Raw genomic sequence first — 17,324 nt, 5'->3', positions numbered from 1 at the left:
TTAGGGTTACGGTTAGGTTAGATAATGTCCCCATAGGTTAGGTATGCTATCGCTTATGGATAAATAAAAGAAAGACTAAAATATTAATAATCATGTCTTGCGCTTATCGTTTACTTTAGTCCAACACTTAATGGAAAAAGTATATCGGGTTGTCAGAAATACATTTATGGGTGTGTGTGTGTGTGTGTATATATATATATATATATATATATATATATATATATATATATATATATATATATATATATATATATATATATATATATATATATATATATATATATATATATATATATATATATATATATATATATATATATATATATATATATATATGTATATATATATATATATATGTATATATATATACATATATATATCGCATCATCGTTATTTTTATTATCATATTTATCATACTAATTTATTTATAGTTGGTTGACTCATTTCTAATGCCATAAAATAACATGCTTGTTTTAATTAATGTTAATAAATTGTGTTAATTACTTACAATAAATGCTTGTGTTTATTTATGACAAAAATGTAAATTTTTTAATTCATTATTGTGTGTAGAGCTAGTTTTTAAATGTAAGTGTTTGTACTTTAATATGCTTTCATTAAAAATAATAAAGTGATGAAGTATTCAAATATCTTATTTAAAATTTAGAAAATGCAGTTTGAAAAGCTAAAAAAAATTGCAGATAAAGAAATATCAAACTTTAGCATCATTGAATATAAAGTGATGTTTATTAGCATCGTTTAATAAAAAAATGATATATTGATATATTTTGCATAATTTGTTAGTTTATGTCAATGGATACAGAAAACTTAAATGGAAGCAATAAACATACTTTTTGAAAAATAAAAAATAATAAAAAACCAATAATAACTAATACGAAAAAAATTAAAATTTATACTCTTTTTAAAAACAAATTTCAATCAAAACATAACTGTTTTTAAAGGCATTCAATTGTGTTACTAATTTTATTTTGGCTTCGGTTTTTCACAAACAAATAAGTGTAGCTCCCAACAAGAAACATTTATCCACTTAGCACCACTCTGCAGCGTTCCACACTGTTTTGTTTGATCATTTTCAATTCCTCCATCTTTCCAATTATGGTAGTTAACAAGCGTACCGTCACTCCACTTCCATCCCACGATTTCACTTACTTTACTAGGATCAATGTTTTCGATTCCTATCCATAATGTTTCGCACGAGTTAAACACTCTTATTAAATCTGTATTTTCTTTACTGCTGTGTATAGACACTAGGTGACCTTGCTTTGATTGGCATTGAATCATTGCCTCAAAATAATCTACTTTACTAAGACTAACGTAATAACATTTCTCCCCTAAAAGTACCCATCCGTTACCGCAAAGTCCACGAAAAATTTCAAAATCAGTTGGCATTTTAAAATATGTATCAAAATCAGTTGACATGTTAAAATATGTATCAAAATCAGTTGGTATGTTAAGAAATGTATCAAATTTTAGTTGCTTTTTGCAAACGTAATAGTTGAGGTAATCACCACAGTGCAAATTGTTCGCCCATTTACCATCTCCATTGTGTAAATAAGAACATTCAAATTTATCTCCATGAGATTTATTTAATTTCCAATTTGTGTAGTTTCGTTTTGAATTATCAAACCATTCCCAACCTAAAATCATATAGTTTGCAATGTAATAAAAAAAACTTTTCTTGTCACTATTCTTGTAAACTGTTACGTTTATTGTGTTAATGTAGATACTGGTAATGTCTATGCTGTTACTATGTATACTTTTATTGCAAATAATGTTGGTATTGTTAAAGCCATTGTTTCCTCATTGTTAACTTACTAGGGGTTACAATTAAATAAGGTTTACAGTGCTCTCTTGGGTAAAATAAATATTTTATTACAAAATCAATTTACTCTTTTTTAAGTGCTTTTAGAGTATTTTGTTTTTTAAACTGTCCTTCTATTTGGATTTTCTGCTCCAAAAGGTGATAAGCCTTTTTTTATAGTTAAAAAAAAGACTCCGCATTAGTCACAAAAAGTCGTACTTTCCATTGGATGATATGCTAAAGTCATACAATAAACCAAGGATGCACGCCAGAAACTTATTAAGATAACCTAATCTATGAGCCCTACCGTCCACTGTCTTTTAAAGTAAATACATAAGAAAAAGTTTATGCTGAGCCGTCTTGGTATGAAAATCTCAAGGCCTTGTACCAGAAAAAATTTGCGCGGGTATCTTAAAGGATATTAATTAAACTATTCCGTTTTGATATTGAATATTACACATGTTTTAAAAGAAAATATATTATTATTCTTTAGTTTGACTTAGTTAATATCATTTGATACGACGTAATATGGAATAACTTGGTTGATTGCAGTGTATTTCAACAATATCTACTATTTGTTCTCTAAGCCAATATAAAGATGTACCAGAGTATCGACATAATGCTCATTCAAGTCATTAGAAGGGTTTACTCAACGGACATCTTAGAAGCATGAAAATACGCTTTTTGAAGCATACTTTGATGCATATTTTGGTGTTAATTGTTCCAGTAGTCACAATATAAAAGATTTTTTTTACCACATTCACAAACTGATTAACAAACTAAGAACTTTTTATCAAATTTTACAGTTCCGATTCATTTATTTTTGAAAACCTATATTTGGAAAATCTCTTGCAATTAATTTCTGAATTAAATTCTGTTGGTATCCTTGAAAGGATCGGGAACCTGCAGCACAATAAATATCATCATCAATAATCAAACTAGATTTTAAGCGTATAAATTATTATAGGGCAGTTTTAAGCGACATATTGCAACAATTTCTTGTTTTTTTTTACAAACAAAAAAACTATTTTAAACACTTAGCAAAAGTTATCATTAAAAAGTTTAATAATAACTTTTGTAAAGTGCTCAAAATAGCTGTGAATGATTTTTTATGTATGCTGCTATGTTGTACACTAATGTTGTGTATGCTATTGTGTATTCTGAAATTGGGTATACTATTATTGTGTATGTTAATAATGTATGTTCCATAATATTTTTGTTTCTGAGAATTTAACTATTTGCAACCCACTAAAAATATATTTACTTGTATCCCACCAAGTTTTTGTGTCCAAATGTTGTAAAAAATTATTCATTTTCAACTCATCGCGGTGAAAAATGTACTATTATAACTAAGGAATTGTAAAAGACCGCGATTGTTCAGTTTTTTTTTAATGTTTATACTTTTTTATTTAATTGTGGTAATTTTATTTAAAAACATTTAAAAAACATTGAAAAAACTTTTGGGCATGCATGTCTTCTCAGCCAAAAATCAAACTTCTTTTAAAAAGACGCCCACAATTTCCTATATTAAAATATTTTTTTAATATAACTGTTTACTAGACTTTGTTCATTAAACAGCTCTCTCTGTATTTAATTTTAACATATTTCCTTAAAAAATTTTTTAAAATAAACGGTGCTTGATGTTCCTAAAAAAATTATTTTGGAAGATTTATATAAATACGGATTTTAAATAATACATATTGATAGAAATAATTTTTTTATTTAAAACAAATAAAGCTAAATAACATAGTCGTCATTCACAAAATAACAACGGAAAACATTATAAATATTATGGGCACAATTACAATTATTTATTTTTTGGTTATTTTTATAGCGCTTATTACTAAAGTTACAGCGTTTTCTTTTTTTTTTTTTTTTTTCCGTTAAATAATATATACAGTTTCAAAGCACATAAATAAAAATTTATATTGGCAGGGCAAGAAGAAGACTAATTTAGCCTTATCACCGAGCCCTAGACTCACGTATTTACAAAAAACGTATTATTTAAATATTTATAGTTAACAAACTATTTATTAAAACAAAATAAAAATATAAAAGTAAAACAGATAACAATTCGTTGTCTTTAAAAAAAAAAATTAAACTTATTACTAAAGTAGTTATTGTTAACCAACAGGTATTATACAGATTTGGTGTAATTTTAACTCTTTATGGACCGACGGAGCATAAAATTTTGATTTATTTTATATTTGGGCATATTTTTTATTGTTGGCTTACCTAAAAATCAGAGGTATTTAATATTAAATTTTATTATTGTTAACTATTGGCAAGCATTTTTAATTTTATCATAAAAAAAAAAATTGTAACTTTTAACTAAATTTATCAAAGTCATTTATAAAATTTAACAAATATAAACAAAGCTTATTAGATTTTATTGCTGAAAGTTTGATTAGGTCGTTTGTTTTTATTGCTTTTTTAAAAAAATGAATATGTCAAGCAGACCCGCCCGGAGCTTTTATGATGGTCGGGTTTAAAAGTTTAATAGACGGCCTATTATACTGCTGGTCTTAAAATGATAAATAGCAAATAAATTAGAATAGTTATTTATTGTTTACTTTCATAGAAAACCTTAAACAAATTCAGTTAAGTTTGGTTTGTAAAAACACACTGTGGCAAAAATCAAGTCGTAATAGACGAACACATGATCCGGGCCTTCTTAGTGGCAAATTTGAACAACTTCTTTATAAGAAACGCTATTGGCTATATCTGTTTCAATTGAAAGTATCATCAAGTGGGACAACTCCTCCTGGACCATTGTGTAACGACAACAACAATATGTAACACATTTTCACTTTTTTTTTGTTACTCGGCTGGAAGTGCGTTTTTCTTACCCTTTAGGTCTACAACAAAAAGGAAATTGCTGTTATTTCAGAAAAACTGTGACCGGAACAATAAAATTTGAAAAAATGCGTGTTTTCGCAAAAATTCTTATGTTGTTTTTAATGCTGAGCTTTCCTCTTTTTTATTACATATAAAAAATAACTTTTATAGGTGTTTAGATGTTTCTAAAATTCTTCCAAATACTCTAGACTGTTCAAGAAATTCCATAACTTTTGAGAAACTCTTTCAAAAGTAGCTTACAAGTATAAAAGTACAGGTGTCTCAAACTAAGATTCAAATTCCTTTTATTGAAGACTTAAAGGATAACCATTCGTAGTTGAAGTTTTATATTTGATATGGCATTAACATATTGTTTGCATTTAGGTAATTTATTCTGCTACGTGTGTGGAAAATTTATAAAGACATGAGCAAAAAAGAATTTTGTGGAAGCAAACCGTGTAATGTGCGAGACCTACAAGGCAAACTTCGGCGTGCTAATCGGGGACCAAGGAATTCTTGGGCACCGCATTTCACAAATTTCAAATATTGCAAGAAAACACTTTAAGGTAAACTGAAAAGATGCTTCTTGCTTAGACGCACATAAATTTCTTTTCATAATTTTCAATGTTTTAGATCTAGTTCCTTTCAAGGAGTTGTTATTCAAAAATTTTGACATAGGTCTTGTATTGTCGGGAAATATGTTCCATCTTGAAATCTTTCCATTGTTTGAATTTTCCAGTCCTTAAACTATTTTAATTCTTATGTATTATTATGTGCAATGTTAAAGTTTTATACAGAGGATATAAGCAAGCCATAAAGTTTGCTCTCCCACTAGTTTGGCGAGATCCGACTGACCATTCAAGCAACTGCTACATCTGCATGGTAAAACCAAATTAATTTTTGTACTGGTAAAAATAATGCTCAGATTGTTTATCTAGACATACTTTCTTTCGTCGCCCAACTGCCATACGACCTTTGTCTACCTAATTCAAATCTTCTTAGGCAGCATCAGGAGATAGCAGAATATCAAAGAGCGAGGCAGATACTGGAGATATGGAATACGATTTCTCAGATTAAGTTTTGGGTAGAAAGCTGTACTTCTCTTACCAGAAAGATATAAAAAATTTAATTAGGGACCTCGGGATTTCGAAATTGAATGCTGAGCTTCTAATATTCAGGCTTGAACAGATGAAATTATTTGATAATAGCGTACAAGTCACGGATCAGATAAAACAGCATCAACAATTTTCCAATTATATCAGTCAGCGTAATGGGCTGTGCTTCAGCAACGATGTTGCCGGTCTAGTCAAAGCTATAGGTATTGCCTTCTAATCTTATTAAATGACATAATAGACAGCTCATCCCGTAGCATTAAAGCTTCGTTGCTTCATAATGAAACAACTACGTGTCTCTCTCAACTCGGATGGCCCACTCAATCCATCTCAAAGAGGACTACTCCAGATTCAAAATGTTGCTTAGTGCTTTAAGATATGACGGCTACGGATGGGAGGTCATCGATGATTTAAAAATAGTATCATTCCTCGTAGATCTTCAAGGAGGTTTCACTCTTCAAATACAATATTTCAGAAGAAGTTGAGGGTAAATTTAGAGCTAGTAATTTCAAACTTTCATGTTTCCTCTATCTTTGAAACAGCACATTTGCATAAAGTTTATTTTAAAGCTTGAAAGACTTTTCGCAGGCTAGAATATTTCTTTTTAAAGGAAAGAAATCGCAAACTTTGTCAAAAAATTTGTCTTTACATAAGTCTTTTGGGTAAAGTTTAGCCAGTTGACGTAGACCTGCATCTTTCAATAAACGTCTTCTAATTGTTCGAGTGCTGACTGTAACGTCATTAGATAGATCTGCCCTGATTTGTGTGCTGGATATTGTTGGATCTCTCATAGCAGCCCTGCGTATCATATTGTCTGTTTGTTTGCTAGTAATTCTAGCTTTACCAAAACGTTTTCTGGGCGCAGTGGATCCCGTGTCTTTGATTAGTTGTATAACATCATGAACAGTAGATTTTGGCATTCGCAATTATTTAAATATTCATTATTTAAATACTTATTATTTAAATATTCATAGTTAACAAACTATTTATTAAAACAAAATAAAAATATAAAAGTAAAACAGATAACAATTCGTTGTCTTTTAAAGAAAAACATAAACTTATTACTAAAGCAGTTATTGTTAACCAACAGGTATTATACGGATTTGGTGTAATTTAACTCTTTATGAGCATAAAATTTTGATTTATTTTATATTTGAGCATATTTTTAATTGTTGGCTTACCTAAACATCAGTGGTATTTAAAAATCAAATTTTATTATTGTTAACTATTGGTAAGCATTTTTAATTTTATCATAAAAAAAAATTGTAACTTTAAACTAAAAATATCAAAGTAGGGAAAAGGCGTCTATTATGGCATAGCACCTATGATGGCATACCGGTCATATTTCCATTAAAATTGGTTTTGGTAAAAAAATGATTAGACCTACATGACTATACTGACTTTACATTAGTTTTAGTGAAAAAACGTCCCTTGTGCACAAGTATTGTTTTTATAATCAACAAAAATCGATTTTGGGATGTGCTGTTGTAGTTTTATTTTCTTCATATAATTAAGATTTTACTATTAACTGTGCAGAAATGAAATTTTCATGCATTTTATATTCAAGTTCTGCGCATTTAGTGGAATAGTTACTTTAATTTTATCTTTTGAACAAAGCAGACACAGCTTGTTTTAATAAAAATGATGACTTTTACCCATGTGGGCATACTGACGAGTTGGCGGTGTTGAAATATTGACGAGTTGGAAAAATCTTTTTTTTTTATAAGAAAAACTTATTTTTAAGTAAAGTTAAAAGAAAGCAATGCTCCAAAATTTTTATTTTGGTCCAAAAATACGTAAAACGCAATATATCCTATGCGCATGCGCAAAATTTTACAATGCTGGTGTGTAGCATGAAATTGTAAATTAGGATGGTTTCGAGTAATTTCTGGCTTTTCTGAGGGAAGAATCTAAGGTTAAATGAAATCATTAAGTTAACCTCAATTCTAACTAGCCCCATCCTCCCCTATGCCATCATAGGAGCAGTGGTTGCCTATGATGGCACACTTGTGGTTTTTTTTACAATAAGAATAACTTATAAAAAAATATAACTGATGAAAACTCCCATGGTAATTATTGTTCTAGATGTAACAAGGAATGTATCCATATCAAAGTTTTTTTTACTGGTCTTCAGGATACTGAATAATGATGCTTCAAAGTTAAGTATACCATCATAGGCGCCTTTCCCTATTTTATAAAATTTAACAAATATAAACAAAGCTTATTAAATTTTATTGCTGAAAGTTTATTTAGGTTATTTGTTTTTAATGTTTATTTAATAATATGAATATGTCAAGCAGACCCGCCCGGAGCTTTTTTGATGCCCGGGTTTGAAAGTTTAATGGACGCCCTATTATACTGCTGGTCTTAAAATGATAAATAGCAAATAAATTAGAATAGTTATTTATTGCTTACTTTCATAGAAAACCTAAAACAAGTTCAGTTAAGTTTAATTTGTACAAACAGACTGTGGCAAAAATCAAGTCGTAATAGACGAACACATCATCCGGGCCTTTTTAGCCGCAAAATTTGAATAACTTCTTTATAAGAAACGCTATTGGCTAAATTTGTTTCAATTGAAAGTATCATCAAGTGGGACAATTCCTCCTGGACCATTGTGGAACGACTACAACAATATGTAACACATTTTCACTTTTGTTTTGTTACTCGGTTGGAAGTGCGTTTTTCTTACCCTTTAGGTCTACAACAAAAAAGAAATTGCTGTTATTTCAGAAAAACAGTGACCGGAACATTAAAATTTGAAAAAATGCGTTTTTTCGAAAAAATTTTTATATCGTTTTTAATGCTGAGCTTTCCTTTTTTTTATTCTGGAATTTTTCAAAAGTAGCTTACAAGTAAAAAAGTACAGGTGTCTCAAACCAAGATTCCAATTCATTTTATTGAAGACTTAAAGGATAACCATTCGTAGTCGAAGTTTTATATTTGATATGGCATTAAGATGTTGTTTGCATTTAGGTAATTTATTTTGCTACGAGTGCGGAAAATTTATATAGACAAGAGCAAAAAAGTATTTTGTGAAAGCAAGCCGTGTAATGTGCTAGACCTACAAGGCATACTTCGGCGTGTTAATCAGGGACCAAGTAATTCTTGGGCACCGCATTTCACAAATTTCAAATATTGCAAGAAAACACTTTAAAGTAAACTGAAAAGATGCTTCTTACTTAGACGCACATAAATTTCTTTTCATAATTTTCAATGATTTAGATCTAGTTCCTTTCAAGGAGTTATTATTCAAAAAATTTGTTATAGGTCTTGTATTGTCGGCAAATATGTTCCATTTTGAAATCTTTTCATTGTTTAAATTTTCCAGTCCTTAAACTATTCTAATTCTTATGTATTATTATGTGCAATTTTAAAGTTTTATACAGAGGATATAAGCAAGCCATAAAGTTTGCTCTTTCACTAGTTTTGGCGAGATCCGACTGACCACTCAAGCAACTGCTACATCTGCATGGTAAAATCAAAACAATTTTTGTATTGGTAAAAATGCTGCTCAGATCGTTTATCCAGACATACTTTCTTTCGTCGCCCAACTGCCATACGATCTTTGTCTACCTAATCCAAATCTTCTTTGGCAGCATCCGGAGACAGCAGAATATCAAAGAGCGAGGCAGATACTGAAGATATGGAATACAATTTCTCAGATTAAGTTTGGGGTAGAAAGCTGTACCTCTCTCACAAGAAAGACATAAAAAATTTTATTAGGGACCTCGGGATTTCAAAATTGAATGCTGAGCTTCTAGTATTCAGGCTTAAACAGAGGAAATTATTTGATTATAGCGTACAAGTCACGGATCAGAGAAAGCGGCATCAAAAATTTTCCAATTTCATCAGTCAGCGTGACGGGCTGTGCTTCAGCAACGATGTTGCCGGTCTAGTCTAAGCTATAGGTATTGCCTTCTAATCTTATTAAATGGCATATTAGACAGCTCATCCCGTAGCATTTAAGCTGCATTGCTTCATTATGAAACAACTACGTGTCTCTCCCAACTCAGATGGCCCACTCAATCCATCTCAAAGAGGACTACACCTGTTTCAAAATGTTGCTAAGTGAATTAAGATATGACGGCCACGGATGGAAGGTCATCGATGATTTAAAAATAGTATCTTTCGTCGTAGATCTTCAAGGAGGTTTTACTCTTCAAATATAATATTTCAGAAGAAGTTGAGGGTAAATTTAGAGTTAGTAATTTAAAATTTTCATGTTTTCTCTATCTTTGAAACAGCTGTGACACTAAGACGCATTATCGCACAATTGACTGGTCACAACGGACCGACTGGCCACAACTAGTCCTAAGTAACCACAAATTTTAAAACTAAGTGCAGTTGGTGCAAACTCTCATAAAGATTTACGCCAATATGTGATGCAGAACTTTTTTGAAAGTCAATATCCTTGAATTGTATCTTAAAAAATTCAAAGTGAACATGGCGCTTAATCAAATGAGCAAGGCGAGCACTCTCATCAAGATATGTAGGGATTTAATGGGTTTCATAATGTAGCTTTTTGACAGTATAACGAAAACATGATGGCGAATGCACTTGGGGTCTTCTTCATGAGAGTGATTCACAGTACAATTGTAAGTCTAAGCAATTTAAATATAACACTTAGAAGCTAAGAACAAAAATTATGTTACATAATGTAGTATTTGATGGTAGCTAAATTGCTGAAAGATCTTTCACGTTCCGATGTTGAAACGCGCATTTTTATAAAGATTTTTAGTGAAACCTACACTTGTTGAAATATTGAATAAACTTCATTTTAAAGCTTGAAAGACTTTTCGCAGGCCAGAATGTTTCTTTTTAAAGAAAAGAAATTGCAAACTTTGTCAAAAAATTTGTCTTTACATAAGTCTTTTGGGTAAAGTTTAGCCAGTTGCTCCGCTTTTAAACCTAGTACTTCGTCTTGAGATTTTTGTGAAAACCGAAGGATGAAATACTTGTTACATTCTTCTTTCATTACTTTAAATTTTGATTTGAGTAATCAGGTTTGTCATGATTTAACTAGTCATATATGACTCGTCACATTGTCGAGTGCAACATAGAAGACATTACACTCAAACTTTTTTGATGCTTCTTCGTTAATGTAATTAGCAGTTTCATAAGGAAACTGCTAATTACAACAACGAATGAACAACTTTTTTTTCGTGTTCTCTTCACAGCAAATATGATTTCGTCTAATTTCGAGTTCTATGCAACTACAGTTGTCTCTATCAAAATCAATTCCCAAAACAAACAATTTCGATCCATATCCGTCAAAAGATCATTAAGAAACTTTACTTCAACATCTAGAGTGAGTCAGATTGAAGTAGAAAACTCACGTTGTTAACTGCCATCAAACATTTACACTAAAAAGTAGTGAAAACAACAAATTCGAAAGAAAGCATACATTTAATGAGATAAAGCGCTTCATTGCAGCTTTCACTTGGAAGGAATAACTCATTCAGACGATAAAATGACTTTCAGATCTCTCTTTGCTTTTTTGCTTGTGGCTTCAGTGCTTCAATCCTTAAGCTCCATCGTGTAAATGAAAATTTTTGTAATAATTGGCCTGTCTTCTCCTGAAGAATTTTCTAACGAACTGGGCTGCAGCTGAATAGATTTTAAAGCTTTTGAATATTTTTAAATTAGGGTTTCGCAAAAGCCGATGAATCAATAGCGTGTACTGCACATGAGTTTAAACTGTAAGCAGAGCAAGGAATGAAAATTTCCTGTAGATTATACTGTCTAATCAAAACTTGAATTCCATTCTAAATAACTGGCATATTAGCGACATTGTTGTACCCTTGGTCACGAAAATTTTTTTACGTAGAGCTCATTTTCTCATAACACATTTAATATCAACATTGTTAAATCATATCCCTTTTTCTTTTAAAGTTCTTTTATCTTAAGGAATCTTTCTTCGACCTCCCACAGCTGATTATCAGTGAAATGCAAAAAAAGAAAAACGAAAAAAATTTTCTTGCTGTGGGATAAATCGGGAGAGCTGTCCGTGAAAATGGTGAAATATATTGTTTTTTTGATTCCTCAAATAGCTTCTCGAACCACTAATTTGCCGCGCTTCTCGATAAATTCATTCTGTGATTTCCAGGATTCATTAGAGTCATTGATACCGATCTCTATCTCATATAAGAATTAAAAAATATTGGTAATTAGAATTATTTTATTTATTCTTTCGCAGATGTTACATGATTAAAAAATAATTTAACTAACTGCATGCAATTATCCTTGCTTTTTTGTTCAACGAACGCAATCTAAAAGCGTTTGTTTGCTTTTGCTTGCTTTTTCGTTCCGAATAATCGCTCAATTTCTCCCAGCAGCTCCAGAAAATTGGTTCAATTGTGAAGATATTTGATTATTCATGCTAAAACTTATGACAATGTAAAGAATGTTAACTTTTTAAAATTTAAAAATTAAAAACTTTAAAAGTATTTTGGTGTCAGTGCTTACAGTTTAAATATCCGCACAAAATAAATTTCTTGTCGAAATATAGTCTAAATATTCCTTTCTTTACCTTATTGCCAAAATATAATCAGAATGAAATGAAGACGAGTCAAAAATATACACACGCACAAAAGTATCCACAGGGGTACAAAGTATCCACAGGGATGCAAAGCATCCACAGGGATGCAAAGTATCCAAAGTTTAAGCAAAAATATGTTAAATAACTAGAAGCTAGATTTTTACAAACGGTGAAATAATTTATTTTTTCAACTCACTTTACTTTATTATGCAAACAAAAGGTTAACGTAAACGCGTGCGTTCAATGGTAAATAAAAAGCTTGTAAAGTAGTAACTATCTTATTTTTAATGTAAACACAGTTTAAAAGGCGAATGAAGTTAATTATGCAATTGTTTTTAGTGCTTAAAAAGAAAAGCAATAGAATAATACACTTTATAATAAAATCTCCATAAACACAGCAGTGTTTAACTAACTATTTAAATAGTCTTTCTTTGTCTGTAGATTCATTCCTTTTAAAAAACAAAATTTGTTATTACTATTTGGACCAATAAAAATTAAAATGTTATTCTGAAAAAATTAGTAGTTTATGGATTGATAAAACTTTTGTGTGGTTTTGATTCAATATTAGAAATGAAAAAGTACATTGGGTTCTTGTTAATATCAAGGTTACGTTTTTTTCTATAGGGGTCGTCCATAAATTACGTCAATCAGTTTTTGACATTTTTTGATCCCCTCACCCCCTTGTAACGCATCCGTAACACTTATTGACCCCTTTCCCCTAATATTACGAAATAAATTCGTACCCCCAACCTTAAAAATTTTTATAATATTTTTTTAGGGGAAGGGAGTATAAAACTTAATCAATTCTGTCTTGCCTATCGTGCGCCACACCTGTGGAATAAACTTGTTTTGCCAAATTTTGATTTTGATCTAACTAATTCTCTTCATCTTTTTAAAAACAAAGCAAAACATTTTATTCTTTCTCAAGATAACATTTTACAAAATTACTAATGACTTGAAAAAATTTAATTTCTTGTTATTTTAACTTAATTTGTGAACTTTTTTTTTCTTATTTCTTTCTCACGTTTTGTATTTTATATTGTTTACAATATTTTGCTAGTTTATATTATTTACAGTTTAACTCGTGTAAAAGATTAATATATATGTATTCTTCATAATACCTTGCACTTAACAATTATTGTAAATAAAAAAATATTAAAAAAGATGTAAAAAACTATATATTTTGTTTAATTTTGTAATGTCCCAATGACAAGATCCTTGCGATATTCTTTCGGAAACCTAGTTTATATTGTTAGTTTGCTATATTTATATATTTTTAAAAGTATTTGAACAGTTTATTTTATTATATAACGACTGACTTTGTAAACTGAAATAATAAAAAAAAAAAAAAAAAAAAAGACTTTACAAAATTCAAAACGATTTTAATTATAACATCTATAATTTTCTGAGCTTATGTGAGTTAATTAATTAATACATTTCAATCTGTTTAATGTTTTTCTTCTGACCTTTTATACATGCAAAATATTATATACATATATAAAATATAATCCATAATAATACAATATAATATATTGAAGATAAAAAAATGTTATTTTATATATTTAATATAATTTTCATGAAACATGGAACGTTAGCGTGGTCAAGTGGATACAGGAATACAGTGGACACGTGGTCTAGTACAAACATCTTTGTAAAGTCCTTCTACAATAAATGCTTAAATAAATTTATAAACAATGATAAAATATTTTGTGATGCGTTTACTTATTTTATTAGAAAAATAAGTTTTAAGCTATGGTCTTATCAAATAATGCACTTTGTTATCAAATTTTGACGTAAAATTGCTTTAGAAAAAATTGCAATTTTATTTATATAGTTGCAAAAAAAAAAAAAAAGATAGATGGTGGTTTTAGCACCACAGTTATTAATGTTAAATTAATTTTTCTTTTAAAAAATAAACAACCAAGTTGTCAAGTGTATCAGTATATTGAATATGTAAACATTTTTTACAGTTATTTGAGATTATCAAAAAAATAAGATATAGATATAGTTTTAGACATAATTCTATGACAAAAAGGATAAAATAATCTCAAAAAATGAAAATTCTTTTATTTCATTAGGTGAAGTTCTTCTTGAGGATATCAATAGTTTAGTAATTGGCAATGTAGGCAACTGTACATTAAAGAAAACTGTGGAGTCTTCAGGCCAATGATTTGGAATATTATTTAAAGAAAAGCACTCATCCGTTTATCATCAATTTTTTTGAAGGAACAATTTTGAAGTTAAAATGATTACTGTAAAAATATACAGCTTATAATAAACATCTGCTTTTATTGTTGATATTAAATTTTTTTTGCAGACTGACAGAAAAACTTAAAATAGTTAAGATAATTCACAAGAAAGATGTTTAAAGGATAGTTTCTAAGCCAAAATAAATTATTTAAAAAATAAATACATTTATCTTGATTATGATCAATTAAAAATGGTATTAAAATTATTTAAAGAATTTTCTTACCGGTTTTTAAACTATAAACCAAAAGGTCAGATAAAGAACCATACTGTGGAAGGTCCCAAGGGTCAGATGCATAAACTTTCATATTTTCGAAATCTCTGGCATCCGTATTTTCAACCGAATGTACGTTTTCTCCATTAATATCAACTGAGAACCAATACCTACCCCCTTTCATACGTTGATATATTTTAACATTTGACCATTTGTTTAAAGTAAGTGGAGATTTTGTGTCAAAGAAGTAATGAGAATCACCGCTTACTGAAGCATGAATGCGAAGCCTTCCTGAGCCGTCTTCATGAAACCAAACACCAGGATTTCGACCGCCATAAAAGTTAACAGTACTGCCATTGGTCAAAAGAAAAACACTTTGCCAACGACCCTTACGGTGATATCTAGGTTTTACATTAAAAATAACAGTGTATTCTTTTTTTAATCTATCTAATGTTCCAATTAAGTTACCTTGAGCCAAATCAAATTCTTCTCTTCTTTCGATGAAATCTGAATTAAAAACATAAAAGTCTATTATATATAAAAATAACACTTTTTATACTTTGATGAGCGCACTTTCTAAAAACGTAAAAAAAGTTACAAATGCATGTTTATGTTATTTTAACGAGGTTATTTGTTAACAAAGAGAGCAAGACTAAATAAGTTAAGTTAGAAGTATATGGGTTTTTCTAAGTTCTATTAATTTAACGGAATAAAAATATAAATTGGGTTAAATAAATAAAACTTAATATATATATAAATATATACATATATATATTTATATATATATATATATATATATTTATACAGAGGTAATGTTAAGGGTGGTAAAGGAGGGTCTTATTCTACTCTTCCCTCCATCGCCCTCACCCGCTAAAGAAGGTGCTTTTCAAGTTTTAGTCGGTTTATTGAGGAATATAGTCGGGTATTCGATGCATTTCAGTCGGGTGAATTTTGGTTGTGAAGACCTTTTTTTTTTATTTTTCAGAAAACAGTCGTTACTTTTGAAAGTGATAGAGCTAGAAATGATATGGAAAAATTTTATAAGTATTTTTTTTTTATTTTAATTTTTAATTTTTTAAGAAAAACTATTTAGACTTCATGTACTGAAAAAAACTGAAAAAACAAGACTTAAAATTTTTAAGGTCAAAAAACAATTTAAATTTTGGCAGTTTTTTGTAGCAACATTTGTACATGCCGTTTAATTTTGATGTTATCAGCCATTTTGAATTTCACTTCAAGTATAATTAATTGTAAGTGCTTCAAGAAATAACATTAAGGTATCTTATAAGCAAAATTTTGGACAAGAAAAGAAAAGATCTTTCAATGAAAATTGTCATACGATTGCAGCAGAAAGACGACAGAAAAGCAGTCCAAATATTGATCTTGCTTCAAGTTTTGCAAGTGCAAGAATATTACTGCCACTTAATATTGTAAATCAAGTTGTAAATGACACTGTGAATAAAGACTACTTTATACTTATCAAGTTTTTCAATTTTAAATGATATTGTGGAAAGTGTTAGATGTTCAGACTGTTACAGCTTTGTTACCATTGTTCATATTCTTTCTATGCGCATTGATATGTTCCATTACCTTGAAATTAAGTGTGGTTTATGTGATGGGGAAAAAGTTTTATATTCTTCTAAATTGAATGGAAAATACAGCCCAAGGTAGGAAAACATTTGAAGCAAACACAAGAATGATAATTGGATTAAGTGAAATACTTAAATAGTATAAACTGGATTAAGAAAATAACTTAAAGAGAATAACTGGGTTAAGAGAATACTTAAAGATCTGTGAAAAACTTGACTCGCTGTATGAATTACGTTGTTTGACAGCTACTCCGTTTAGAAAATTAAATATCGAAATATCAAAAGCTTACAATAAAACTGCTCACGAAAGTATGAAACGTACAACTACTGAAATAAAAGATAACCATACTGATAATAATAAACCAACAATGAAGGATATAGGAATTGCTAGTGCATGCCAATTACGCGGCCTCATCCCCTTTAATGGGTTTTTAAGTGCAATTGCGAATGATAAGTGCGTTGATTATGAAGCAATGTCATTATAAAAATAAAAAAAATTCAGCACAATACAATGCTTGTAAAGCTCAACATGTCTGCCATTTAATCACAAACAATTTTCTTGGTCAATAGAAGCAGCTGGTGTTGTAAAAATATTTACATGTTCTATTAAAAATAATAATATTATTTATACTCATTATCTTGGAGACGGAGACGTTCATCTTTTAAAGAAGAAATAAAATCTGATCCCTATATAAACTTTGAAATAACTCCTGGAAAGTTAGAGTGTGTTGCACATGTACAAAAAAATGGTACACGACTACGTAACTTAATCAAAAGTTACTAATGAACTTCGACTCCACTTGCTGAAAAATATAAACTGACCAAAAATGTGAATAACATTATGCAAAATTATCATGATTTAGCTTTAAGAAGTAATGCAAATAACATTTATAATGCAAAAAAAATTCATGAAAAGGCAAAACTGGCTATTTTATTCCACTGTACTGGATATTCAAATCAAGAG

General features: G+C 29.4%; 1 protein-coding gene across 1 annotated transcript in view; it reads right to left on the bottom strand.

Annotated features, from left to right (window-relative positions):
• Positions 1-981: 981 nt before the first annotated feature.
• The window catches only part of LOC136075116 (secretory phospholipase A2 receptor-like), a 45,990-nt gene continuing 29,647 nt past the window's right edge, over positions 982-17,324 (bottom strand). Inside the window, exon 3 of the mRNA XM_065787426.1 lies at positions 982-1,655. Coding sequence (XP_065643498.1) covers positions 982-1,655 — 674 coding nt within the window. The remainder of the gene's footprint in view (positions 1,656-17,324) is intronic.

The sequence above is a fragment of the Hydra vulgaris genome, chromosome 01 (assembly GCF_038396675.1).
Source record: "Hydra vulgaris chromosome 01, alternate assembly HydraT2T_AEP".
NCBI lineage: Eukaryota > Metazoa > Cnidaria > Hydrozoa > Anthoathecata > Hydridae > Hydra > Hydra vulgaris.
Note: the sequence above shows the minus strand (reverse complement) of the source record. Positions and strands in the feature narration are given on the sequence as shown.